Source organism: Oncorhynchus nerka, linkage group LG1 (genome assembly GCF_034236695.1).
Source record: "Oncorhynchus nerka isolate Pitt River linkage group LG1, Oner_Uvic_2.0, whole genome shotgun sequence".
In the NCBI taxonomy this organism is placed as follows: Eukaryota; Metazoa; Chordata; class Actinopteri; order Salmoniformes; family Salmonidae; genus Oncorhynchus; species Oncorhynchus nerka.
In genome coordinates this window covers 26,477,594-26,505,396 of record NC_088396.1, presented here as the reverse complement: position 1 = coordinate 26,505,396, position 27,803 = coordinate 26,477,594, and the positions used below count along the sequence as shown (strand labels likewise).

Below are 27,803 nucleotides of genomic sequence, written 5' to 3'. Positions count from 1 at the left end.
GGACCTGACATACAGTATAAAATCATTCCTTGGATGACCAGATGAACGCTTCTATAGAGGGAAGGTCTTGTGTAGAGTTAGCCATAGTGTGGCGTTTCAATGTCAATTAATTTTTTTGAGGGCAACCATTTCGAGGACAAATGTTTGGGCTGTGGTCGACCTTACTGAGAAAGTTTGTGTTACATTCATTTCTGTCGGACAAATTCATTTGACAGATTAGTTTTATTTTATTGCAGGCTTTACAGGAACAGAATGACAACATGACATTGAAATGTGCACAGAGAAACGGCAACCAGTCTGTTGGCATTCCAAAAGAGGTTCCTCTACTCTATAGAAAAATAAAATATGATTCATGATATTATAAAGGGGGCTGTATATTCCAAAACCCCCAAAAAGCCTAGTGCAAAATCAGTTTAGAACTTCACAGGTTGTGGCTATGCCTTCTTTAGTAGCCTCCAGGCCTAGACATGTATTTTCTGACTAGCCTCACATTTAAACAAAAATAAATCACATTTAAACAAATATGAAAATACATGTACTGCCAAGAGATAGATAGCTACCAATGTGACAATCAATCAACTGTTTCACACAGTCACATTAAAGTATAGATAACTGACAAAATAATGGAAACACAAGTAAATGATTGATACAAAGTATATTGAAAGCAGGTGTTTCCACACAGGTGTTGTTCCTGAGTTTAAGCAATTAACATCCCATCATCCTTATGGTCAAGTATAAAAATGCTGGGCAGGGAATTATTTTGGCTACCATGGCTATGCCGTCACTGGATCTCAACCCAATTGAACACTTATGGGAGATTCTGGAGCAGTGCCAGAAACAGTGTTTTCTGCCACCATCAACAAAACACCAAATCATGGAATTTCTTGTGAAAGAAGGGTGTAGCATCCCTCCAACAGAGTTCCACTTGTAGTATCTATGCTGAGGTGCATTGAAGCTGTTCTGGCTCGTGGTGGCTCCACACATTTTGGAAGATACCTGTAATTTTGTTGTAAGAAAGGAATTACACTGTATTTTAAAGGCTCAAGGGGAAATGTCTCCACCTCGTGGGTAAAAAAAAAACCCTGAAACATGCAGATATACTGAAGGACAATCAACTTTTCAAGCCTTGCCTTGATTCAAGCTAAATGATTTGTTTTCATATATGGCTTTTGAACACACTGTTCTTTCACATCAGGACATTTTCTCAAATCTAACATGGAGCTGAACGTTTGTGACTTTGATCCCTTTGTGAATTCACTTTTCATAGGCACTTGATTACTTTTGCATAGTTCCTCACTATCTGTACCTGAGCGAATAAAACCCTCTGTAATGATTGGAGTCTGTTGAATGGAGAAAACACTTTTCTTTTTTTGTACAGCTGTCCCCTGTTCTGATTTCTGACTGGAAGACAATGCTTGTGCTATGTTACTGTATACGGTGCATTCGGAAAGTATTCAGACCTCTTGACTTTTTCCACATTTTGATACGTTTCAGCCTTATTCTAAAATTGATGACATATTTTCTTTCCCTCATCAATCTACATACAATACCCCATAATCACTTTGGAGTTTGCCAAAAGCCACCTAAAAGACTCTAAGACCATGAGATTCTCTTTGGCCTGAAGTGTCACTGGAGGTAACCTGGCACCATCACTACAGTGAAGCATGGTGGTGGCCACATCATGCTGTGGGGATGTTTTTCAGCGACAGGGACGACTGGGAGACTAGTCAGGGTCGAGGGATAGATGAACGGAACAAAGTACAGACAGATCCTTGAAGAAAAGCTGCTCCAGAGCACTCAGAACCTCAGACTGCGGTGAAGGTTCTCTTTCCAACAGGACAAAGACCCTAAGCACAAAGCCAAGATAACGCAGGATTGGTTTCGGGACAAGTCTCTAAATGTCCTTGAGTGGCCCAGCCAGAGCCCAGACTTGAACCCGATCGAACAGCTCTGAAGAGTCCTGAAAATAGCTGTGCAGCGATGTTCCCCATCCAACCTGACAGAGATTGAGAGTATCTGCAGAGAACAATAGGAGAAACTCCCCAAATACAGGTGTGCCAAGCTTTTAGCATCATATCCAAGAAGACTTGAAGCTGTAATCGCATCCAAAGGTGCTTCAACAAAGTACTGAGTAAAGGGTCTGAATAATAAAAAGGTCTGAAATGTAATATTTCATTAAATAAAATGGTTGCAAAAACATTGAAAAACCTGTTTTTGCTTTGTCATTATGGGGTATTGTGAATAGATTGATGAGGGGAAAAAACAATTTAATCAATTTTAGACTGTAAGGGGGGTCTGAATACTTTCCGATTGCAGTGTCTGCAATCAGGATTAAACACAGAGAAAACAGTTGCTCCTGCTATATTTGAAGCTGATATAGTGCACAATGGATTGCATTGCAGAGATCTGTGTCCCAATTTCACTTTCCAAACTGCTGCAGATAGGCTCCGTCACTGGATCGCAGGAATCAGGGGACAACACTCTTTGGTCAGACCCCTGAATGTAGGGTTTTTTCCTCCTCTGACAGCAGTGTGTGTGTGGGCGTGTGCGCGTCTCTGTGTGTTCCATTTGCAAGCATGTACATGTTTGTATTATTATAATCAGCAGCTGGGTATACAGTGGGACAGGTTTTGGCACACTGAATATGAAAGCTTAATGTACACTATTCTTAGACTTTAAAGAAAGATCTACTATAATTCTCTGATCTATAAAACATCAAAACATACAATGTGCAATTATCTGTTATTTCAAGGCTTTTCCCAAATTGTGATTTAAAAGGTGCTATTTCTCTTTTGCATCAAGATCAATATTTGATCACAGTTATCATGTCCATGTTTCAAGCTTGGCCAGGCTCTTATTGCTCTAACAAAAAACATCAGTTCTCCCAACGGTCACAATCTTAAAGCTCAGTCCAATATGCGGAAGCTCTCAAGATCCACTCAACCCACTCCCAGTGAGCTTACACACCCCAAGGTCTCTCTTCCTGTGATGCTCTTGGAGCTGTACACCAGACAATCCTCCACAGTTTCCCCCATTTTGGGCTGCTGCTCCTGGGTTTGTACGGCCAGCCTGGTGCCTTCTGAATGGATCAACTTGGAGTTTGCCAACACATCCATCTTTAGCCCCAGTCTGTATTACACTACCGGTCAAAAGTTTTAGAACACCTACTAATTAAATGTTTTTTCTTTATTTTTACTATTTTCTACATTGTAGAATAATAGTGAAGACATCAACACTATGAAATAGCACATATGGAATCATGTAGTAACCAAAAAAGTGTTAAACAAATCCAAATATATAATAATTGAGATTCTGCAAATAGCTACCCTTTGCCTTGATAACAGCTTTGCACAGTCTTGGCATTCTCTCAACGAGCTTCATGAGCTACTCACCTGGAATGCATTTCAATTAACAAATGTGCCCTCTTAAAAGTACATTTGTGGAATGTATTTCCTTCTTAGTGTGTTTGAGCCAATCAGTTGTGTTGTGACAAGGTAGGGGAGGTATACAGAAGATATCCATATTTGGTAAAGACCAAGTCCATATTATGGCAAGAACAGCTCAAATAAGCAAAGAGAAACGACAGTCCATCATTACTTTAGGACATGAAGGTCAGTCAATATGGAACATTTCAAGAATTTTGAAAGTCGCAAAAACCATCAAGTGCTATGATGAAACTGTCGTTTCTCTCATGAGGACTGCCACGGGAATGGAAGACCCAGAGTTACCTGTGCTGGAGAGGATACGTTCATTAGAGTTACCAGTCTCAGAAATTGCAGCCCAAATAAATGCTTCACAGAGTTCAAGTAACAGACACATCTCAACATCAACTGTTGAGAGGAGACTGTGTGAATCAGGCCTTCATGGTCAAATTGCTGCAAAGAAACCACTACTAAAGGACACCGATAAGAAGAAGAGACTTGCTTGGGCCAAGATACACGAGCAATTGACATTAGACGGGTGGAAATCTGTACTTTGGTCATGAGTCCAAATTGGAGATTTTTGGTTCCAACCACTGTGTCTTTGCGAGACGTAGAATAGGTGAACGGATGATCTCCGTATGTGTATTTCCCACCGTGAAGCATGGAGGAGGTGTTCTAGTGTGGCGGTGCTTTGCTGGTCACACTGTCTGTGATTTATTTAGAATTCAAGGCACACTTGAATTCTAAAGGCACACTTGAATTCTCAAGGCATATGCCATCCCATCTGGTTTGGGCTTCGTGGGACTATCATTTGTTTTTCAACAGGACAATGACCCAATTGCCAAGAAGGAAAGTGATGGAGTGCTGCATCAGATCACCTGGCCTCCACAATCCCCCGACCTCAACCAAATTGAAATGGTTTGGGATGAGTCGGACGGCAGAGTTAAGGAAACGCAGCCAACAAGTGCTCAGCATATGTGGGAACTCCTTCAAGATTGTTGGAAAAGCATTCCAGGTGAAGCTGGTTGAGAGAATGCCAAGAGTGTGCAAGCTGTCATCAAGGTAAATGGTGGCTATTTGAATAATCTCAAATATAAAATATATTTGGATTTGTTTAACACTTTTTTGGTTACTACATGATTCCATATGTGTTATTTCATAGTTTTGAAGGCTTCACTATTATTCTATAATGTAGAAAATAGTAAAAATAAAGAGAAACCCTTGAATTAGTAGGTGTTCTAAAACTTTTGACCGGTAGAGTACCTGCTCCAGTTCAGTCTCTGGGTCTATAGACCCAGCCTGCTCCAATCTCCTCTAGGCAGGGCCTCTCTCCTGCTGTGTCTGAAAATCCTGTCTGCTCCCTCCTCTCTTTCTCAGCCCCTCTCTCATTCTCTGTCTGTCTAGTTCTACACGGCCAAGTCATCTGGTCGGACCCGGCTGCTGGTACCGCTGGTCTTGCTGAAGCGGCGTTTGTCTTTCAGGTAGCTGGCGTGCAGCAGGGTTGGCGCGGAGCACCCGTTGGGCATCTCCCCTGGCATCTGGGTATAGCTCATTCTCAGGAATCCTCCCTCCCCTTCCAGGTCGTCATGGGAATGATGGCGCTCGGTGGCCATGTTGACGGAGTTCTGCTGGTGTGCCATCCTGTTGTTGAAGGGGTGAGAAGGCATGGAGGTCATGGGGTTCATCGTATCCGACGATGCCAGACACTGGCTGAAGTCAGGGGGAGGGGTGCAGCCCGGGGAGTTGTGATGGGGCGGGGTGTCGGGGTCCCTGGTAACGGCAATGGCCACAGCGTTATGAGTGCGGTTCTTGAGGGCGGCGTGGGTACGCTTGCACTTCCTGATACGCCTGTAGGCCAGGTGGTAGAGCTCAACCACAGAGAGGAGCAGGGAGACACCAGACACCACCAGCATGAAGACGATGAACACGTTCTTCTCTGTGGGCCTGGACATGTAGCAGTTGACTGGGTTGGGACAGGGCCAGGCCTTGCAATGGTACAGAGCCCTGAGGAAGACTCCATAGATCATGTATTGGACCACGATGAAGGTCACCTCCATCACTGTGCGGATCAGAATGCTCAGAATGTATGTAGATAACAGCGCTCCCCGCAGGCGAACCTGCCCTGACGCCTCCAGCACCTTCCCACAATCCCTCTGCTGGAGGTATGCCTTCTCCCCTGATACGCACCCCCCCTCTCCTCTCTCCTCCATCTCCTCCCTCTTCTCCTGCTCCCTCCTCCTTCGTTTCTCATCCCTCCGCACGATGTGCATGGCGTGGCCCATGTAGATCAGTGATGGCGTGGATACGAAGATGATCTGTAGGACCCAGTAGCGGATGTGTGCAATAGGAAACGCCTGGTCATAACAGACGTTGGTACAACCGGGCTGCTGGGTGTCGCACAGGAAGTCACTCTGCTCGTCTCCCCAGGAGGACTCTGCGGCCGTGCCCAGGACCAGGATCCTGAAGATGAAGAGGACGGTGAGCCACACCTTCCCCACTGACGTGGAATGTTCCTGAACCTCCTCCAGGAAGTTCCCTAGGAGACTCCAGTCCCCCATCACTACTGCTCACTGGTCACTGGCACACACCTGAGAGAGGAGAAGAGGGAGAGAGAAAGAAAGAGGGGCAGGGTGAGGGTAAAGGGAGAGAAAGAGGAGGGAGGGAGAGAACGAAGAAGAGATAGTGAGTGAAGAAGAAAGAAAATAGGGAGAGAAAAGAAAGGAGATAAAATGACTAGTGTGTGTGAGTGGCATGGTATGCATGTATAAATAGCCTGTGATTGGCCTGGAGACTGGACACGACACAAATGCCTGAGAAGGAATCTTTTCCCACGACACACACAAACATACTGTATATTTAAGGGCATTTCAAAGTAAATAGTGAGGTTGTTTCTGAGAAATGATATATAGTAGTTGGATGTTTGTGTTACTATTCCTGACACTGACACATAACTAGACAGAAAGGGTGAGGGGCCATAGGGCAGGACAAGGCTAGGAGCTAGTGGCCCCGAATGTTAGAAATGGAATGGAATTCTGTGCCCCTGACCTAACCCTACAATCTCCAACATCTCCTCCATATTGTCCAGAGCACAGCATCGGTCATTGGTCACCATGTTTGTACCGGTTAATTGAATCCTTTGATGTTCACTCGCTCCTCTCTCTGTTCCACTCCTCCTGTGATTTGTATCAGTGTGTGTGTGTGTGTGTGCCGTTGCCCCCTGACCGCAGTATGAGTGAGACTTTGTGTGTATCTACTGCCCCTATAAGGCATCTCAGCAGATCGCTTTATGGGTGTCATCAAACCCCAATCATCGAAGTATGCACTAAGTGAACTGATCTGAATTTTACTACAATTATTCAACAGGCGAAAATAAAGTAGGCACACACACACGCACGCACGCACACACGCACGCGCACGCACACACACATCGCCCGGGTTTGGCTGGGGTAGGCCGTCATTGTAAAAAGTCCTTAACTGACTTGCCTAGTTAAATAAAGGTTAAATCAAATAAATACATATGACCATGAGAGGTTTGACAGTACATCTCTAGCTCTAGAGTTAGCCAAATTACAACCCTTAAGAGAGGTCCCTTTTGAGTGGCTTTCTTTAAGAAATCATATTGTTTGGGTTTGGTTCCTCTGAGAATAAGAACAGGAAGTTGAGGAAAGGAGACATAGACTGAGACCGCTCAGCCCTCTGCAACCTCTGCTCTGTTCCGATTCTCAGCGTAGCTAAGATTCCGTTCCCACCATGACAGCCTGTGTGTGAGTATCCAGACAGACTGACAGACTAATTACTGCTCCTGTGATGGGTCTGTACCCCCGTGCTCCTACTTCTACCTCTCACCCCTCTTATCCTCCTCTGAGCGACCATGCCAACTCCGTCTGGGAACAACAACAAAAAAACTGTCAAATAAGATCAAGTCTCCAATTCGCATAGCGCCCCAACAGATCCACAGATGATGCAATCTCTATTGCACTCCACACTGCCCTTTCCCACCTGGACAAAAGGAACACCTAAATGAGAATGCCGTTAATTGACTACTGCTCAACTAAGGACCCTGTGACTGAATACCTCCCTCTGCAACTGGATCCTGGACTTCCTGACGAGGGTAGGAAACAACACCTCAGCAATGCTGACCCTCAACATGGGGGCCCCTCAGGGGTGCATGCTTAGTCACCTCCTGTACTCCCTGTTCACCCACGACTGCGTGGCAACGATGAGACAGCCTATAGGGAGGAGGTCAGAGACCTGGCAGTGTGGTGCCAGGGCAACAACCTCTCCCTCAACATGAGCAAGACAAAAGAGCTGATCCTGGACTCCAGGAAAGGGAGGGCAGAGCACACCCCCATTCACATCGACAGGGCTGTAGTGGAGAAGGTTGAGAGCTTCAAGTCCCTTGGTGTCGACATCACTAAGGACTTATCATGGTCCAAACTCACCAACACAGTCGTAAGGAGGGCACGCCAACGCCTATTCACCCTCAGGAGGCTGAAAAGATTTGGCATGGGTCCTCAAATCCTCAAAAGGTTCTAGAGCTGCACCATCAAGAGCATCCTGACTGGTTGAATCACCACTTTGTATAGCAACTGCTTGGCATCCGACCTCAAGATGCTACAGAGGGTAGTGAGTATGGCCCAGTACATCACTGGGGCCCAGCTCCTTGCCACCCAGGACCTCTATACCAGGCGGTGTCAGAGGAAGGCCCAAAGAATAGACTGTTCTCTCTGCTTCCGCATGGCAAAAGGCTCTGGGACCAAAATGATCTTTAATAGCTTCTACCCCCAAGTCATAAGTCTGCTGATCAGTTAATCAAATGGCTACCCAGACTATTTGCATTGACTCCCTTATTTTATTCTTATCTATTCTTCTTTTTTGCACTGACTCTCTTGCACAGGCTCAGTGTACACTCACTGACTAACCACACATAGACACTCCAACACATACACAAGCATATTGACGCTACACACACAAACACACATACATTCACATTCCACACATTCTTGTCGTGATATGTGAGTTTGTCCTATATTTATACATATATATATTTTTTTTAAATCCCAGCCCTCTTTTCTGCAGGAGGCCTTTTTTGCCTTTTGGTAGGCCATCATTGTAAATAAGAATTTGTTCTTAACTGACTTGCCTAGTTAAATAAAGGTTAAATAAAATAAAATAAAATTCCTTCACACTCTTCACACATGCTGCTGCTACTCTCTGTTTATTATCTATGCATAGTCACTTTACCCCTACCTACATGTACATACGACTTCAATATCCTTGACTAACCAGCAGTGGTGTAAAGTACCTAAGTAAAAATACTTTAAAGTAGTACTTAAGTCTTTTTTTGTGGGTATCTGTAATTTTCTTTACTATTTACAGTTTTGACAACTTTTTATTTTACTTCACTACATTCCTAAATAAAATAATATACTTTTTACTCCTTACATTTGTCCTGCCACTCAAAAGTACTCGCTACATTTTGAATGCTTAGCAGGACAGGGAAATGGTCCAATTCACACACTTATCAAGAGAACATCCCTGGTCATCCTTACTGCCTCTGATCTGGCAGACTCACTATAACAAATGCTTTGTTTGTAAATTATGTCTCAGTGTTGGAGTGTGCCCCTGGCTATTCGTAAGTAAATAAAAAACAAGAAAATGGTGCTGTCTGGTTTGCTTAATATAAGGAATTTTAAATGTATATATACTTTTACTTTTGATACTTACGTATATTTTAGCGATTACATTTACTTTGATAATTAAGTACATTTAAAACAAAATGCTTTTAGACTTTCACTCAAGTAGTATTTTACTGGGTGACTTTCACTTTTACTTGAGTAATTTTATGGTATCTTTACTTGTACTCAAGTATGATAGTTTTTCCACCGCTGCTAACCCCTACACCGCACATTTACTCTGTGCCGATACCCCTTGCAAATATCCTCATTATTGTTATTTTTATAGTGTTCTTACTTTTCCTTTAGTTCACTTTTTTAAAACACTGCATTGTTGGTTAAGGACTCGTAAGTAAGCATTTCACGGTAAGGTCTACTACACCTGTTGCATTCGGCGCATGTGACAAATACAATTAGATTTGATTTGAAGTCTGATAAAGAGTCAGAAATATCAAGAGTGACTTAAGGGTGCAGGACTAAAGCAATCAGAAAGTTAACAGTAAACTAGAACAGCATGTGTGATTCACTGTGGGACAGCACAATGAAATATAGCCTACAGAGCAACAATATATGAGGTGAAAACAACAGACTTACTAGAAGGCTCAAGACACAAAATGACGAACTTTAACAAAAGACGACCTCACCACTTTGAGTAAAGTTCATCTGATCGCACCATTACTTGTGTTGACTAACTAAACACAACACTACTCTATGTAAATGTCTGGCCTCATATTGATACTAATATTGCAATGTTGGCCAGCCAGGCTACACAGCCAATAGGTTGTGTTGTAAACAGGTGAGGAAACCCTTTTGTTAGACCAGTCTGGTAGGAAAATGACTGTTTTAACTCCTACCTCCTGCCATTGTGAAGGCCAGGCTCTCACTCCCTTCCTCTAGTCGAGGCTCTTCCTCATTTCTTTGTGGCTCGCTGTAATCACATTATCAGATCGCTACACAAAGCTTTGATGACAGTTGGATGTAGAAAGGCATGTTCTGGCTGTGACCCCATGGCACTATAAAAATCCATGTAATATGGTCTAACAATGACTTATCTCTGAACTCAATTCATGAAATCACTTTGCAAGCAATTATAGAGCATGGAATTTAAGAGCTCCTTGTTGGGAAGAGGCCTAATTTGATATTAATGAAAAATAAAGGAAAATGAGGAAGGGTGGAGGTGAAGAGGAGTTGTTAACAAAAAAGTGGTTGGCTAAAAGCGAAATTTTTTGGTTCAAATACAAAGGGGAGGGTTTCCCTTTTTGCCCCTGGAAAAGCATGTTATAAATAACAAACAGTCTTGCGTATGTGTCATTACTTCAACAGAAAACGTTTAGAGAAAATGTCCAGTAATTTGTACACGTAACCACTTGGTACAGTAGCTGCCCATCTTTGCCGTCACATTTGAGATTGTTCTATTCCATTGCTGGGTGCCCAGTAATAAATAGGGATTTACTGTAATACACTGTACCCACTGACCACCGTCATAGCTGTCATATTGGTTTATAATATCTGTCTCTGAGTAATGGGGAATTTGGCAATGAGGTATCTAACACGGCACTCACTGGGCATAGCATACCACTCAGATATGTCTCTGACATTGATCAGAACATAGGGACGTTACAGAAGGAAGCACCCGTGGTAAGAACTACTCAACGTTGGCCTGATTGCAATCCATGCTACAGGACTGCCACCTCATTTAACCACAGTAAGGTGACTGGGAACATGGACTAGTACAAACAGACCAGCTATGACCTCCATAAATCAATCAAAGTGGAAAAAAGACGTTACGGGGACAAAATGGAGTCGCAGTTCAATGGCTCAGACACGAGACAGATGTGGCAGGGACTACAGATAATCATGGATTATAAAGGGAAAATCAGCCCCAATCTCTGTAGCCAATGTGAGTAGAACACTTTAACCCTCGCAAGGCTGCCAGCCCGGACTGCATCCTCAGTGCATGCGCAGACCCGCTGGCTGGAGTGTTTACGGACATATTCAATCTCTCCCTACCCCAGTCTGCTGTCACCACTATCACCTCGTAGCACTTGCTTCTGTCATCATGAAGTGCTTTGAGAGGCTAGTTAAGGATCATATCACCTCCAGCTTACCCAATACCCTAGACCAACTGTAATTTGCATACAGCCCCAATAGATCCACGGATGACACAGTCACCATCCCACTGCACACTGCCCTATCTCATCTGGAAAAGAGGAATACCTACACTACATGGCCAAACATCTCAACATCTCATTCCAAAATCATGGGCATTAATATGGTGTTGGTCCCCCCTTTGCTGCTAGAACAGCCACTCTTCTGTGAAGGTTTTCCACTAGATTTTGGCATATTGCTGCGGGGACTTCCATTCAGCTACAAGAGCATTAGTGAGGTTGGGCACTGATGTTGGGCAATTAGGCCTGGCTCGCAGTCGGTGTTGAGGTCAGGCCTCTGTGCAGGCCAGTCAAGTTTCCACACTTGATCTCAGCAAACCATTTCTGTATGGACCTCGATTTGTGCACAGGGGAATTGTCATGCTGAAACAGGAAAGGGCCTTCCCCAAACTGTTGCCACAAAGTTGGAAGCACAGAATCATCTAAAATGTAATTCTATGCTGTAGCATTAAGCTTTCCCTTCACTGGAACTAAGGGGCCTAGCCCAAACCATGAAAAACAGCCCCAGACCATTATTCTTCCTCCACCAAACTGTACATTTTGCACTATGCATTCGGGCAGGTAGCGTTCTCCTGGCATCCACCAAACCCATCTTTGTCTGCCAGATGGTGAAGCGTGATTCATCACTCCAGAGAATGTACTTCCACTGCTCCAGAGTCCAATGGCAGCAAGCTTTACACTACCCCAACCGACACTTGGCATTGCGCATGGTGATCTTAAGCTTGTGTGTGGCTTTTCAGACATGGAAACCGATTTAATTAAGCTCCTGACAAACAGTTATTGTGCTGCTGTTGCTTTCAGAGGCAATTTGGAATTTGGTAGTGAGTGTTGCAACCGAAGACACAACTTTTACAAGCTACACGCTTTAGCACTCACGGGTCCCGTTCTGTGATCTTGTGTGGCCTACCACTTCGCGGCTGAGCCGTTACTCCTAGACATTTCCACTTCACAATAACAGCACTTACAGGGGCAGCACTAGCAGGGCAGAAATTTGACGAAATGACTTGTTCGAAAGGTGGCATCCTATGACGGTGCTACGTTAAAAGTCACTGAGCTCTTCGGTACGGACCATTTGACTGACAATGTTTGTCTATGGAGATTGCATGGCTGTGTGCTCGATGTTATATGTCTGTCAGCAACGGATGTAGCTGAAATAGCCAAATCCACAAATTTGAAGGGGTTTCCATATACGTTTGGCCTTGTAGTGCATGTAAGAATGTTGTTCATAGACTCCAGCTCAACCTTAAACACCATAGTACCCTCCAAGCTCATCATTAAGCTCGGGGCCCTAGGTCTGAACCCGGCCCTGTAAAACTGTGTCCTGAACTTCCTGACAGGCCGCCCCCCCAGGTGGTGAAGGTCAACACCTCCGCCACACTGATCCACAAAATGGGTCCCCACAGGGCTGTGAGCCCAGTCCCCTCATGTACTCCCTGTTCACCCATGACTGTGTGGCCATGCACATCTCCAACTCAATCATCAAGTTTGCAGACGACATGACAGTGGTAGGCCTGATTACCAACAACGACGAGGTTTAGAGCCCTGGTGGAGTAGTGCCAGGAAAATAACCTCCCCCTCAATATAAAAAAAACAAAGGAGCTGATCGTGGACTACATACAGGAGACTGAAGAGGGAGCATGCCACGATCCACATCAACAAGGCTGCAGTGTAGAGGGTCAAAAGCTTCAAGTTCCTTGGCGTGCATATCACTGAGGATCTGAAATGGTCCCACAACACACACACACAGGGATGAGGAAGGCACAACAGCGCCTCTTCAACTTCAAGCGGCCAAAGAAATTCAGCATGCCCCTAAGACCCTCACGAACTTCACCAGATGCCACATTGAGAGCATTCTGTCGGGCTGCATCACCACCTGGTACAGCAACTGCACCGACTTGAACAGCATGGCTCTCCAGGGGACGCACTGCCTGCCTTCCAGAACATTTACAGCACTCAATGTCAAAGGAAGGCCAAGAAGATCATTAAGAACCTCAGCCACCCAAGCCACAGTCTGTTCCCTCTGCTACCATCTAGCAGATAGAGACAGTACAGAGCTGGGACTGAGAGACTGAGAAACCGCTTCTATCACAAGGCCATCAGACTGTTGAACAGCCATCACTAGCCGGCTACCTGCCCGGTACTCAGCCCTGCACCTTGAGACTAATGCCCCATGTACAGTATATAGAGTCATTGAACTCTGGTCACCTCATATTCTGTTTTATATACTGTTGTTTAGTAACTGTAACTGGGATTTTGTCTTGATTCTATTTTTGGTTATTGGTGTATTTGTATTGTATTTCCTGACATTCTACTGTACTGTTGGAGCTAGTAAGATCAGTGTTCACTGCACCTGCCATAACACCTGCAAATCTGTGTAAGTGACCAATAAACTTAGATTTGATTTGAGGGAGGATAGGCAAATGAAACCATAGGCTGCATTGGCATAGCGAGAGTCTGGGGTCTGTATTGTAGTCTATAGAGATAGTTATTGTTAACAAAAAGAGAGTGAGAGTATACTGTATGTTTAGAGATGGTGTTTGAGGTTGGACAGTAGGCCTACACACTTTGCATTAAGTGAGGTTGGACTACATTTAGTGAACATACTGTAAACACAGGGCTAGAGAGGTTTGGAAAAGTGGGTGTGATGCCTGAACTCATACCATAGGGGCCTTTAGTGGAGTAGCCTATAGATAGAGAATGGATCAGGAACCCAGAACATCAGCAAATAACAAGAAGGACACACCGAGTGACATGGACAACCTGTGGTTCAGTGTAGTAGTATTTACAGTAGTCTTTACATACATGGACATTGACTGGACCTGAGCTGGAGAGCAACCAGGGTATAGTCCATAGAGATGACATAGCTAGCAAACTGCATCAATAATGTGTGGTGGTAACTGATGTCCTAATTAAGGGCAGGTACAGACCCAGCAGCAGCAGCAGCAGGTACAGACCCAGCAGCAGAATGAATACAGTGTTTTCTCTCAAAGCAAGCCAGGGAAGGAAGCAACACAACAGCAATAAATCCTGTCCGATGCCTCTACCCTCCTCTCCTTTTCTCTGCCTGGGCTCAACGCATTGCGTTAGAGGGAAGTTAGTGATTTTCCAGCTGGAGATCAACCATTCCATTCATGGGACTGATCTCTACAACCTATAGCTGTCTTGTAAAACACTGACTGTTGGAATTTTGTCTGCCTTAACCAGTGCCATTTAACAAGTGATGACTAATTTGAAAAACCAAACCCACAACCTCAGAGCATTGAAGACTGGATAAAGGATGAACTATCTACAAGGAGCTCCCGCAAGAGTAGTATCATAACTGGACAATCTACCATACTGACCTATATGAGACTACATATCTATGTAGAACTATCCTGAGTTTCCATATAAAAAGATTGCCTCACACTGAAAAGACTGAGAGAAATCAGTCTTGCTCCAAAACATCATCACATCAAATCAAATGTATTTATATAGCCCTTCTTCAGGCTTTCTACACAACACATTATATAGCCCTTCTACACTTTCTACACATCGCAGAACACTGAAATATAACAAAACTGTTTGAAATAGAAACACCGGATTTCCACCATAAAAAAATTATAATGTTGATTAATTATGAAATTATAAAAATAAAAAAAAAATAGCATTCCACCCATGATGCCACTAGAGGACGATTTGTTCATTTGACTGCAGGAAAGGTCACATAATAAGTTGCATGGACTCACTCTGTGTGCAAAAATAATGTTTAACATTCTCTTTGAAAGACAACCTCATCTCTGTACCCCACAATTATTTGAAAGGTCCCTCAGTCGAGCAGTGAATTTCAAACACAGATTCAACCACAAAGATCAGGGAGGTTTCCAAACTTTTGCAAAGAAGGGCATCTATTGATAGATGGGTAAAAAAAAATGAACAGACATTGAATATCCTTTTGAGCATGGTGAAGTTATTAATTACACATTGGATGGTGTATCAATACACCCAGTCATTACAACGATACAGGCGTCCTTCCTAACTCAGTTGCCAGAGAGGAAGGAATCCTCTCAGGGATTTCATCATGAGGCCAATTGTGACTTTGAAACAGTTGCAGAATGTATTGCCTGTGATAGGAGAAAACTGAAGTTGGATCAACAACATTGTAGTTACTCCACAATACTAACCCAATTGACAGAGTGAAAATAAGGATGCCTGCACATAAAAAAATGAATGGAAAATGTTACGTTTGGGGAAAATCCAATAAAACACATTACTGAGAACCACTCTCCATATTTTCAAGCATAGTGGTGGCTGACTCATGTTATGGGTATGCTTGTAATCATTAAGGACTGGGGAGTTTTTCAGGATAAAACAAATTAATGGAATGGAGCTAAGCACAGGCAAATCCTAGAGGAAAACATGATTCAGTCTGCTTTCCACCAGACACTGGGAGATGAATTCACCTTTCAGTAGGACAATAACCTAAAACACAAGAACAAATATGTACTAGAGAGGCTTATTAAGGCAACATTGAATGGCCTAGTTATAGTTTTGACTTAAATCAGTTTGAAAATCTATGGCAAGAATTTAGAAAATAATAATGTGCAAACATTATACAACCCAGGTGTGCAAAGCTCTTCAAGACTTAACCAGAAAGACACAGCTGTAATCGCTGTCAAAGGTGATTATAACATGCATGGACTCAGGGGAGTAAATGAGATGTAACTGATGTTAATGAGATATTTCTGTATTTCATTTTCATGAAATTTGCAAAAATGTCTAAAAACATGTTTTTACTTTGTAATTATGGCATATTGTGTGTATATGGTTGAGAGAGAAAAATCTACTTAAACCATTTTGAATTCAGGCTGTAACAGAACAAAGTGAGGAATAATTCAAGGGGTATGAATACTTTCTGAAGGCACTGTATATATACACATTATATACAGTGCATTATGGAAGTATTCAGACCCCTTCACTTTTTCCACAATTTGTTACATTACAGCATCATTCTAAAATGTATATATACATAAAACAAATATTTCTCATCATTCTACACACAATACCCCATACTGACAAAGCAAAAACCGGAGCAATCGGGGAGAAGGGCCTTGGTCAGAGAGTTGACCAAGAACCCAATGGTAACTCTGACAAAGCTCCAGAGTTCTTCAGTGAAGAAGGACAACCATCTCTGCAGCACTCCACCAATCAGGCCTATATGGTAGAGTGGCCAGACGAAAGCCAATCCTCAGTAAAAGGCACATGACAGCCCGCTTGGAGTTTGCCAAAAGCCACTCCCATTCTTCTCTGCAGATCCTCTCAAGCTCTGTCCGGTTGAATGGGGAGCGTCGCCGCACAGCTATTTTCAGGTCTCTCCAGAGATGTTCCAATAGCTCATTTGTGGAATTTCTTTCCTTCTTAATGTGTTTGAGCCAATCAGTTGTGTTGTGACAAGGTAGGGGGGGGGGGTTATACAGAAGATAACCCTATTTGGTAAATGACCAAGTCCATATTATGGGAAGAACAGCTCAAATTAGCAAAGAGAAACGACAGTCCATCATTACTTTAAGACAAGAATGTCAGTCAATCGGGAACATTTCAAGAACTTTGAATGTTTCTTCAAGTGCAGTCGCAAAAACCATCAAATGCTATGATGAACCTGGCTCTCATGAGAACCGCTACAGGAATGGAAGACCCAGAGTTATCTCTGCTGCAGGGGATAAGTTCATTAGAGTTAACTGCACATCAGATTGCATCCCAAATGAATTATTCACTGAGTTCAAGTAACAGACACATCTCAACATCAACTGTTAAGTGTGCCACACCTCCAGGCAGTGTAGGGGCTATTTGAAAAAGAAGGAGAGTGATGGAGTGCTGCATCAGATGACCTGGCCTCCACAATCACCCGACCTCAACCCAATTGAGATTGTTTGGGATGAGTTGGACCGCAGGGTGAAGGAAAAGCAGCCAACAAGTGCTCAGGATGTGTGGGAACTCCTTCAAGCCTGTTCTAAAACCATTCCAGGTGACTACCTCATGAAGCTGGTTGAGAGACAAAGGCAAAGGGTGGCTATTTTGAAGAATGTAAAATATATTTGGATTTGTTTACACTTTTTTGGTTACTACATGATTCCATTTGTGTTATTTCAAAGTTTTGATGTCTTCACTACTTTTCTACAATGTAGAAAATAGTAAAAATAAGAATCCTTGAATGAATAGGTGTGTCCAAACCTTTTCCACATTTTGTTACGTTACAGCCTTATTCTAAAATGGATTTAAAAAAATCCTTATCAATCTACACACTATACCTGAAAATGACAAATGTATGTCTCAGCCTCCAGTATTTATGCTGCATTAGTTTATGTGTCGGGGGGCTAGGGTCAGTTTGTTATATCTGGAGTACTTCTCCTGTCCTATTCGGTGTCCTGTGTGAATCTAAGTGTGCGTTCTCTAATTCTCTCCTTCTCTCTTTCTTTCTCTCTCTCGGAGGACCTGAGCCCTAGGACCATGCCCCAGGACTACCTGACATGATGACTCCTTGCTGTCCCCAGTCCACCTGGCCATGCTGCTGCTCCAGTTTCAACTGGCCTGGGCCCTAGGACCATGTCCCAGGACTACCTGACATGATGACTCCTTGCTGTCCCCAGTCCACCTGGCCATGCTGCTGCTCCAGTTTCAACTGTTCTGCCTTACTATTATTCAACCATGCTGGTCATTTATGAACATTTGAACATCTTGGCCACGTTCTGTTATAATCTCCACCCGGCACAGCCAGAAGAGGACTGGCCACCCCACATATGCTCTCTCTAATTCTCTCTTTCTTTCTCTCTCTCGGAGGACCTGAGCCCTAGGACCGTGCCCCAGGACTACCTGACATGATGACTCCTTGCTGTCCCCAGTCCACCTGACTGTGCTGCTGCTCCAGTTTCAACTGTTCTGCCTTATTATTATTCGACCATGCTGGTCATTTATGAACATTTGAACATCTTGGTCATGTTCTGTTATAATCTCTACCCGGCACAGCCAGAAGAGGACTGGCCACCCCACATAGCCTGGTTCCTCTCTAGGTTTCTTCCTAGGTTTTGGCCTTTCTAGGGAGTTTTTCCTAGCCACCGTGCTTTTACACCTGCATTGTTTGCTGTTTGGGGTTTTAGGCTGGGTTTCTGTACAGCACTTTGAGATATCAGCTGATGTACGAAGGGCTATATAAATAAATTTGATTTGATTTGATTTGATATTAAAAAATATCTGAAAAATCACATTTACAGAAGTATTCAGACCCTTTACTCTGTACTTTGTTTAAGCACATTTGGCAGCGATTACAGCCTTGAGTATTCTTGGGTATGATGCTACAAGCTTAACACACCTGTATTTGGGGAGTTTTTCCCATTCTTCTCTACAGATCCTCTCGAGCTCGGTCCGGTTGGATGGGGAGCGTCGCCACACAGGTATTTTCAGGTCTCTCCAGAGATGTTTGAATTGGTTCAAGTCTGGGCTCTGGCTGGGCCACTCAAGGACATTAAGAGACTTGTCCCGACTTGTCTAGTTCTTGTGCCTGATTTCCTCTAGATGGGATGCTTGGCATTCAGACCAAAGAGTCAGACAATGTAGAAAATAGTAAAAATAAAGAAAAACACTTGAATGAGTAGGTGTGTCCAAACTTTTGACTGGTACTGTATATGACTACGACTTTACCACAGCATCTTGAAAAACTTCAGACAATCAGAGTAAGTAATAAGTCAATTTACACAGAGATTCCAGGCCATGCTCTGTTTAGATGAAACTTTTTAAGTCGTAGTGAAGAAGTGATATGCCTAATGCATAATCTTCGTATTATTGGCTAAACGGGTTTGTTTTGTCAGGTGGTATACACCATGTCTGGTTGGGAAATAGAGGAATGCAATGTCCTGTGTCTATGTTACCATATGTGCCTCTTTAAGGTGGCAGACATGGACAAATCTGATAAAATTACTGAATTAAATATTGATTTTTATGTAGTCCTTGACCTGGATTTTTAAGGACTGTCTCAACAACTGTAGAAACAAAACATACTGTACCATGCCACTGTATGGCATAGTTTGCATTTTAAATGAATTCATACAAGCCTTTTCCAAATGCACATTATAACAAGGCAACAGTAAACATGTCATCCCCCACGAATGATGCAGCGCCCTACTTGGGCCAATAAGTGTCATTTTGTCAATTATCTCCATAGCAAGATGCATCATTCACTCAAGATTCGTAAAAATTGGGCCATTGGTGTCTGAGATTGTGTGTGACAAATGTACATACAGTTGATTACTATAGCGCCCTCGTTTGACCAATCAGTATAATTTAGTCAATGCCGGATCTCTACGGCAAGACAAATCATTCACCCATGTTTTGTCAAAATCAGGCCAGTGGTGTCTGAGCTAGACTTATATCCCTGAGCATGTGTGCCAAATTTCATCACTCTGAGTCAAGCAGATCAAGAGATATAAACATGTGCCTGTTATAGAACCACCGATACGAATATCCTTGACTGATATTTATGCATTTATGCGACAGACCCATGTGAGTGTTTATTGGTCAATAGCGGCCATGTTGTTTTATGTACTCGTCTAGAAAATATTGCATTGAGAGAACTTTGTCCATAGATGCCACATCAAGTTTCGTGCAGATCGGTCTTTTGGTGCCCGGTGTCATAAAGTTGCCTTGTTGGAAGAGGTTTATGACCCCCCCTAAATACCTTTTCCCCTTTTTCTCTCCACTCTACAGAATGGACTTTTGGAAAGCCCTTTGTTAACATAGAGAGAGTATGGTAACATCAAAAGGTTGGGGTAAAGAACAATCTTTCTGTAATCCAACTATTTGAAAGTGTCCGTTGGTACTTAAAGAATATGATGTCAGATCAGTTGTTGTCTAGGACATTATATCTGATGATAGGACGACATAAAATGTATCTTGGAAAGTCTAGACATTCTAGTTATCAGATTCACATGGATTTGTTGTGCAATTTAAATGTTTAAATATGAAACCATTTGTGAAAAGATTAAATGTAATTTTAGCTTCTAAATGAGAGAATTGTTTTCATTATGTAAACTATGATCACTCGGTGGCCACGCCCAAGTGAACAGACATTGGTTGAGAAATATGAAACACACCTTCCTCTGAACCCACTACAAAAGCACATTGACGAAAGTCAACCTTGTGTTCCCGATGACGTGAGGACTGATGTCCATACGTTTAAAAGGGCTAATATTGACTGTAACCTAACAAAATTAACTTATGTTCCCGACGACATGAGGACTGGTGTCCAATCATTTAAAAGGGCTAATTTCAACGTGGAGGTGATGATCGCCACGCTGGAAGGATGAATTTCGACTACACCAGCCAGAATATAGCATGAGCTGAGTACGGCAACTTGGTATGAACTTTGAACTCTTATTCACTAAAGAAGTGATACATCCTAGACTTCGAGTTATCAGCAGCTGTAAACATGCGTGGCCTAGGAAAGGACGGACAATCTCTTCAGAATCACAGGGTACTACAACGTATCCGTTCTACCACATGACAATAGACGACAACATATCCGCCCAGAAATATTTTTCAAAGGACAAGGGAGATCTCTGCTGGGCAACCCAGCCTTCCATCTTCGACCAATCTATCGAAGTGCAACTCAGAGTAAATATATTTCTTGCATTTTCCTTTTCCAAATGGGCGGTTATTTATAATGCACAAGATTCTGTATTTACGATAGCATAGGTCCGATAGAGACCCAATCCTTTTGTTCCTCAGTCTTCCCGCTCTTTCATTCAAACCCACCCCCTTTCATTGTCTAACCAGCCGTCATATCGTTTCATCCGCTAGGGACGTTTTCTTCTATGACATAATTAGTAATCAATGTTTGATCCATTCTGTGTATATGTAATTCTGGGTGATTATTTAGGTATTTAGTAAATAAATAATTAAACCAAATTTAGTATTGCTGATTCAACTTGTTAGCCAGTTGAACTCTATAAACATTTTCCCGTGGTGCCCCGACTTCCTAGTTAATTACATTTACATGATTAGTTTAATCGGGTAATATTAATTACAGAAAATTGATTTGATAAATGTCATATATCATTTAATCCATAGTAAAGACACGACACAGGAGAGTAGCGTTAAGTGTTAAAATGTCGGAAAATCCATCATGGCCGACCTTATGGGTCCCTGAGGCAAATCTGTTCCTTGTGAGGAGAGGGACCTATGCGCTGAATTTCATGATTTTAGGTAAAATGGGGTGAGGCGCGTGACATTTCGAAGTTAACATGTTCAATCTATTGTTATAGCGCCACCATCTGGCCAATTTATGAAAGTTTTTAATGCCAGATCTCTGTGGCAAGACGCATCATTCACCCAAGTTTCGTCAAAATCGGGCCAGTGCTGTCTGAGATATCGTGTGTGACTAACGTACAAACGAACATACTAACTGACTAACAGACGGAGACAAATCCACAGTCCCCGCCCCGATTTCATTGTGGGGGAGAACAAAATATCCTCATCAATAACAGTCCCGAATGCATATACTGTGCAGTGACAGCTTAGTAAAAGTGGCACAACTTCAGAGACATATTAAGAAAACATAAAGTCCTCCTCCTCCCACCTCTCTCTATGAAGTCCCAGCACACTGCTTGTTGTACCATTGGAGAACAAAGAGGTTGGGTAAGGATGCGACCCCCACCCTGACATAAGGCAGGTGCACAATCGTTGTTTTGGTTTTAACATGGATGCCAGGTGGGCCTTTTATGTGACAAAAACACTCTACAGTTTTTTAGTAGGCGGCCTGAAACATGAGAGGAAGAAAGATTGAATAGAGAGAAAGAGGGGAATAGTAAAGTATATATACAGTTCATTAAGTACACCCCGTTCATGAAAATGGTTTGTGGCTTGCTATATAAAGCAGGCAGACAGGTATTGATGCATTCAGTTACTGTTGAAATTAACATTAAAATGGGTAAAACAAGTGACCTAAGTGACTTGGAGCGTGGTATGATGGTTGGTGCCTCGCGCGCCGGTTCCAGTATTTCAGAAACGACAGTGTCTAGAGTTTACAGAGAACGATAAACAAAAAACATCCAGTCAGTGGCGGTCCTGTTGGCGAAAACAGCTCGTTGATGAGAGGTCGAAGGAGAATGACAAGAATTGTGCAAGCTAACAGGCGGGCCACAAACAGGCAAGTAACGGCGCAGTACAACAGTGGTGTGCAGAACGACATGTCAGAATGCACAACTCGTCGGTCCTTGTCATGGATGGGCTATTGCAGCAGATGACCAGACTGGGTTCCACTCCTATCAGCTAAAAACAAGAACAAGTGCCTCCAGTGGGCACGTGATCACCAACACTGGACAATTAAGGAGTGGAAAAAATCTCCTGGTTCCTGTTGCGTCATGCTGATGGCAGAGTCAGAATTTGGCGTAAGCAGCAGGAGTCCATGGATCCATTCTGTCTGGTTTCAACGGTACAGGCTGGTGGCAGTGGTGTAATGGTGTGGGGAGTATTTTCATTGCACACTTTAGGTCCCTTGATACCAATTGAGCAATGTTTCCATGGCCTGAAGAATTCAGGCTGTTCTGGAGGCAAAGGGGAGTCCGAACCGGTACTAGATGGGTGTACCTAATAAACTGTATATGTGTATATCAGACATCAACAGTTTGAGGTCTGAATGGCCCTCCTCTCTAAACACATTGACTATTAACTGACTTAGTTTAGCCATGGAGGGGCAGGGGTGGGTTGGGTACAGACCCCCTGGGTGAGTTGGGGGGAGGCAGCGGGAGACGGAGGGAGAAATACTTCCTAAATCACAGAGTGGGTTAGTCACCTGCCACACGACTGCTACTTATAGAGCAGCGAGCCACCAGCAAGCCCTGAGGACTGGCGAGCCATATATCAGTCACCGTCTCACCCCACCAGACGCCACGCAGCTAGCCAGATCATCTGCTACCTTACATGGAGGTCTGCCTTTTCGTCTGCCACTAACTGTACACAGACTCACAGCCCTGTTATGAGCTATTGTTTTAACTGTGTTACACTGGGTCGCTCAGCCCAGACACCAGCCTGTTGCCGGAGGGGAACACTATTGATGTTTGATTATCAATTATAGTACCTGCATTAAAGTTTTGTTATAAAAGTAAATGTTCATTGCAGGTATTGTACATGATTCTAGTTTGATTCTAAAGTTGAGTTGCTATATGCTTTGCCTTCGGGAAGTACATTTATATTTACTGTGGTTCTTAGGATTATCAAATTGGATTTCATCTTTTCATGAGGTAGAGAGTGAGGTGATAATCAGTAGCATGCAAAACAGAGACCAGGTGTGACTTGATGTTTCCTGCAGTTATCTCTTCTCTTTTCAACAGTTCTTCTAATAAACAGGGGTGTGTCAGACCATGGAATGTTTGTGCAATAGGGTGTTATAACAGTCTTTCTTATCAATAGTATCTCTATTTCTAGCTGCACAGCAGTGTATGCTCATTATCAGGAAGTACCCCTAGCTGCCCAGGGGCCCTGACCTGAAGGAGTCCGCTACTGATTTTGTTAGTCACTCAAATATCATTAACATAAGTCATGGCAAAATGTGTAGAACTGCAGGAAATAAACTTTAAAACATAAATTTTTCTCTCCTCCATCAAAAGGGGGGCAACTAAACATTTTTGCCCTCTTGGTGGGTGGGGCTCCCCAACCAAATCTCAATTATGGCCCCCAAAAGGCTACATCCAGCCATGGTCATGAGACAATGCATCTATAGGTGAACAAAGAGATGAAAAAGGTACACATCTGTCATGTCATTTAATGCCGAATTGGTGAAAGTCTTGTATTTGTTAATGATCCTGTTTTTGATATTTCATGTAAGCAATCTTATTTCAAGCCATCCAATCTGAAGTCTTGTAAATTATTGTAGATTTAAAATGGTGTTGTAGCTGTATGAATAACCTTCATGAAAGAAACACTTAATATAAGGACATTTTCTGCTCTAAGAGACCCGTGTCATCTTAGACAGCGGAACAGTGGAGTCGTTTGTTAAAATATATTTGTCTCTGGAGCTGCTGGCTGGCTGGATGAGTCAGTGTTGAGAGAGAGTGAGACTAACACACACCAGGACCCCTATAAATCATCCCTACACTCTTCTCTGTGACAGATACCTCACCGCTATGGACCAGCACCCTGTCAATGCTCTGTCTCAACTAGTAAAAGACAGAGACACTGGGTATGATGCTTTAGTGGCCCAGCAACTATATAGTATGAATACAAGAGACAGATGTTAATAGAATACCTCTATTAAACCCTCACACACACTCACTGAGTGACAGCTGTGTGAGTCCTGTTAGCCTTGAGTGCACCTATGAAAAGGGACAAATTAAGACTCTGGTCCATTTCCACAAGTTTCCTGTTCTACTTTGAAGTGTCCTTCCTATGTTTATGTATCCCATCGAGGATGATGTGGTGGTAAATTACCTTTTCGTGCTACAGATGGTGATGGCTGTCAGTACTGAGGAAGAGGGTCCTAGCTGCTTCCCATAAGGGTCTTCACCTCAGAGACTGATGGAATGGTGGAGGGTGGATTGGACCGGGCCGTAGAGGTGTGGTGACCTGGTGGGATGATTGGAGATGGGACCGGGCCGTAGAGGAGTGGTGACCTGGTGGGATGATTGGAGATGGGACCCGGCCGTAGAGGAATGATGACCTGGTGGGATGATTGGAGATGGGACCGGGCCGTAGAGGAGTGATGACCTGGTGGGATGATTGGAGATGGGACCGGGCCGTAGAGGAGTGATGACCTGGTGGGATGATTGGAGATGGGACCGGGCCGTAGAGGTGTGATGACCTGGTGGGATGAGTGGAGATGGGCTGGGTCGGAGGACAGAGGTTGGTGGAGACCAGTGATCCTGAGCCGTACCTCTTGCAGACACACCGTCAGATATAATCAACAGGAGTTGGGTAGATCAGAGAAGAATATGATTTCTGTAGAGTGGAGTAGGATCTCTGTAGAGTAGAGTGGAGTAGTGCTGGAGCTCTGTGCCGTCCCAGGGTGGGAATGCTAACTTGTGCAGGGGGCACGGGAAGAAAAGCAGGGGCATCATGAGAGAGGATTTCCTCTCTGCCCTCCTCCCTGCCTCTCTCTCATCCGCAGTCTCCTCCCTCCCTCCGCAGTCCCCTCCCTCCCCAGTCTTCTTATGGTACATCCCTCTCACAGATTCCCTGGTAGGTTCCCTGGCACTTTATTTTGGTGGGAAGAATTCCTTAGCATCGGGAAGGGAAGTGGAATTGTGTTCAGGGATCAATAGGAATTCCGTTCTGACAAAGCTTTCAGAGGCATTACTTAGTCGTTGTTGTGTGTTTTACTTAGTCTTTGTTGTGTGTTTTTTTGTTTTACTACCGTCAACAGTACATTGTCTTTAAAGTGGTAGTCAGCATAAGCAACAGTCTGACATTGCAACACATACTTTCCCAGCGTACTATATAACTACCTTGATTTTTTTTAGTGGCGAAATGTGTAGGTAACATGATTAATTATGTCAAGGAATATACCAGGTAGAATCACTCTACCGGGAAAGAAATATGAGATTTCATATGAATGCAAGTAGTCATGAAGCATAAGCCTTCGCTGTTATACATTGTTCAGTAAGTTTTGTGGAAAATGTTTAGTAAAGCAACGTTTTAAGTATGTTATTCACAGTAAATAATGTCACTGTTATATGTGAAACAGGTTTAATGTTTTATAATAAGTTTACAATAAAAAATTTATGCAAATATTATAGGTTACAAACAAAAACATTATTTATGATGATCAGGGTTCAATAAGCATTTAAATGAGACAGAATTGGGTACCCCACCCTCGTTCAACTACCATGTAATGATAAAGTCAGGGATAATACAAGTTTATCTGGCATACTGTATAATAAAGCATGCCCCACGGATGCCAAAAACAATCTACCCCCTCCACTCTGTGCTGAGAATACCTGTTTTGGTCATGTCTTCTCTTCTTTTCTGTCCCTCCTCCCTTGCTCTCAAACACAGTCCTGCTCTGAAGTCAGGAGACAGAGTTTGGGATGCCAGCCGATTACTCCTCCACACCCTCCTACTCCTGTTTCTCCTTCTCTCTCCTTTTCTCCTGTACACAGAGCCAGTGTCTGGCCTGGCTGATTTCACTGTTCTAGATGTACGGGCCTGCTGCTATATGATGACATTATATAGTGTCAATCCTTTAGGTTGTGATTCCTACTTGATGCAGGGCAGCCTGTTCGAACGACTGTTATTACAGTAAGTGGTGAGGGCACACACACACACATAGACACACACGTGAATAAAAACATACACGCACGCACGCACGCACGCACGCACGCACACACACACACACACACACACACACACACACAAAGGCAGATACACAGACATTATGACAATCCTAATTTAATGGCAGGGGCACCTCTGTCAAATGTGACATTGCTTTCCATCACCTTGTGGGAATTTTGATCTCTAATGAGAGGGGTGAGAGGAGAGACGGACCTTTCCCCCCCCAACACACACATGGAAACATACTCCCTACAGTATGTGTGTCTGTGCTGGTCCTAGATCAGCCAGATCTCCAGTGGTGTTACTCTGCGGGTTACTCTAGATCTGAAGAGTAATGTAAAAGAGCCAGTTCTCCCTGTAACAAGTCTGTCTTTGATGGCGGACTGTGGAGAATACCTGTGCATGTATATATACATCTGAGAAACTAGTTAATGATGTAGATATCATGCTGTGCGCCTTGAGGCTGAATCAATCAATAATAGTCTTAAAGGAAATGTTTACGGAAAGAAAATATGTTAATAATTCCTAATCACTCTATTTTCATTCTAAGGGATATTCAACCCCTTTTCACCTCTTAGTGTTTATCATCATCAGGCAGGATTATGGTGAGAGCAGAGTTTGTTTAGTCAAACAGCATCAAGTGATCTGGAACAGAGAGGTTACGCTCTCCAATTTAACGTAATCTCAACATTTACAACAGAGCAGCAGTGCCAGGGTGGGGGCTGTGTGTGGGGAGGAGCGTGTGGGGGGGGGCACTCTGCCAGATCGTATTAACATAACCTAGTAACCCCCCACCCCCACTCCCACATACTACCCCCACTGGTGACTTGACACGATTTCAGCCCTGCTGCTCCTGTGTCCGAGGGAAACCAGGCTTGACCCCAGGCTCCCCCAAAACACCCTCCCACCCCGCTGTAGCTGTAGTCCTGGGTTGCCTGGGTTACACCACTGTGGAAAATTTAACAAAAGTTCAGTTCAACACACAAATAGCACAACTGACCTGACAATGGCTTTTAAGGGACAAAAACAGTGATATGTTGTGATATACAATGACACTATCACCAAACCTTACGTGTGTGTGTGTGTGTGTGTGTGTGTGTGTGCGTGCGTGCGTGCGTGCGTGCGTGCGTGCGTGCGTGCGTGTGTGTGTGGGTGTGTGTGTGCGCACATACGTGTTCGCACATAGGTGAGATATGTGCTCTAAGTATGTGCTGAGTGATTTGCCAGGGCAGTCTGCATTCTTCTTA

At 43.5% G+C, this 27,803-nt stretch overlaps 1 protein-coding gene across 1 annotated transcript; it reads right to left on the bottom strand.

Moving 5' to 3' along the window:
* Nucleotides 1-207: 207 nt before the first annotated feature.
* On the bottom strand, nucleotides 208-25,299 carry LOC115131021 (gap junction alpha-5 protein-like). The gene is made up of 2 exons (XM_029662643.2): nucleotides 24,718-25,299; nucleotides 208-6,010 (listed from the first exon to the last, which is right to left on the bottom strand). The coding sequence occupies exon 2, from the start codon at nucleotides 5,978-5,980 to the stop codon at nucleotides 4,829-4,831; it is 1,152 nt and encodes a 383-aa protein (XP_029518503.1). The 5' UTR covers nucleotides 5,981-6,010; nucleotides 24,718-25,299; the 3' UTR covers nucleotides 208-4,828.
* Nucleotides 25,300-27,803: the final 2,504 nt, after the last annotated feature.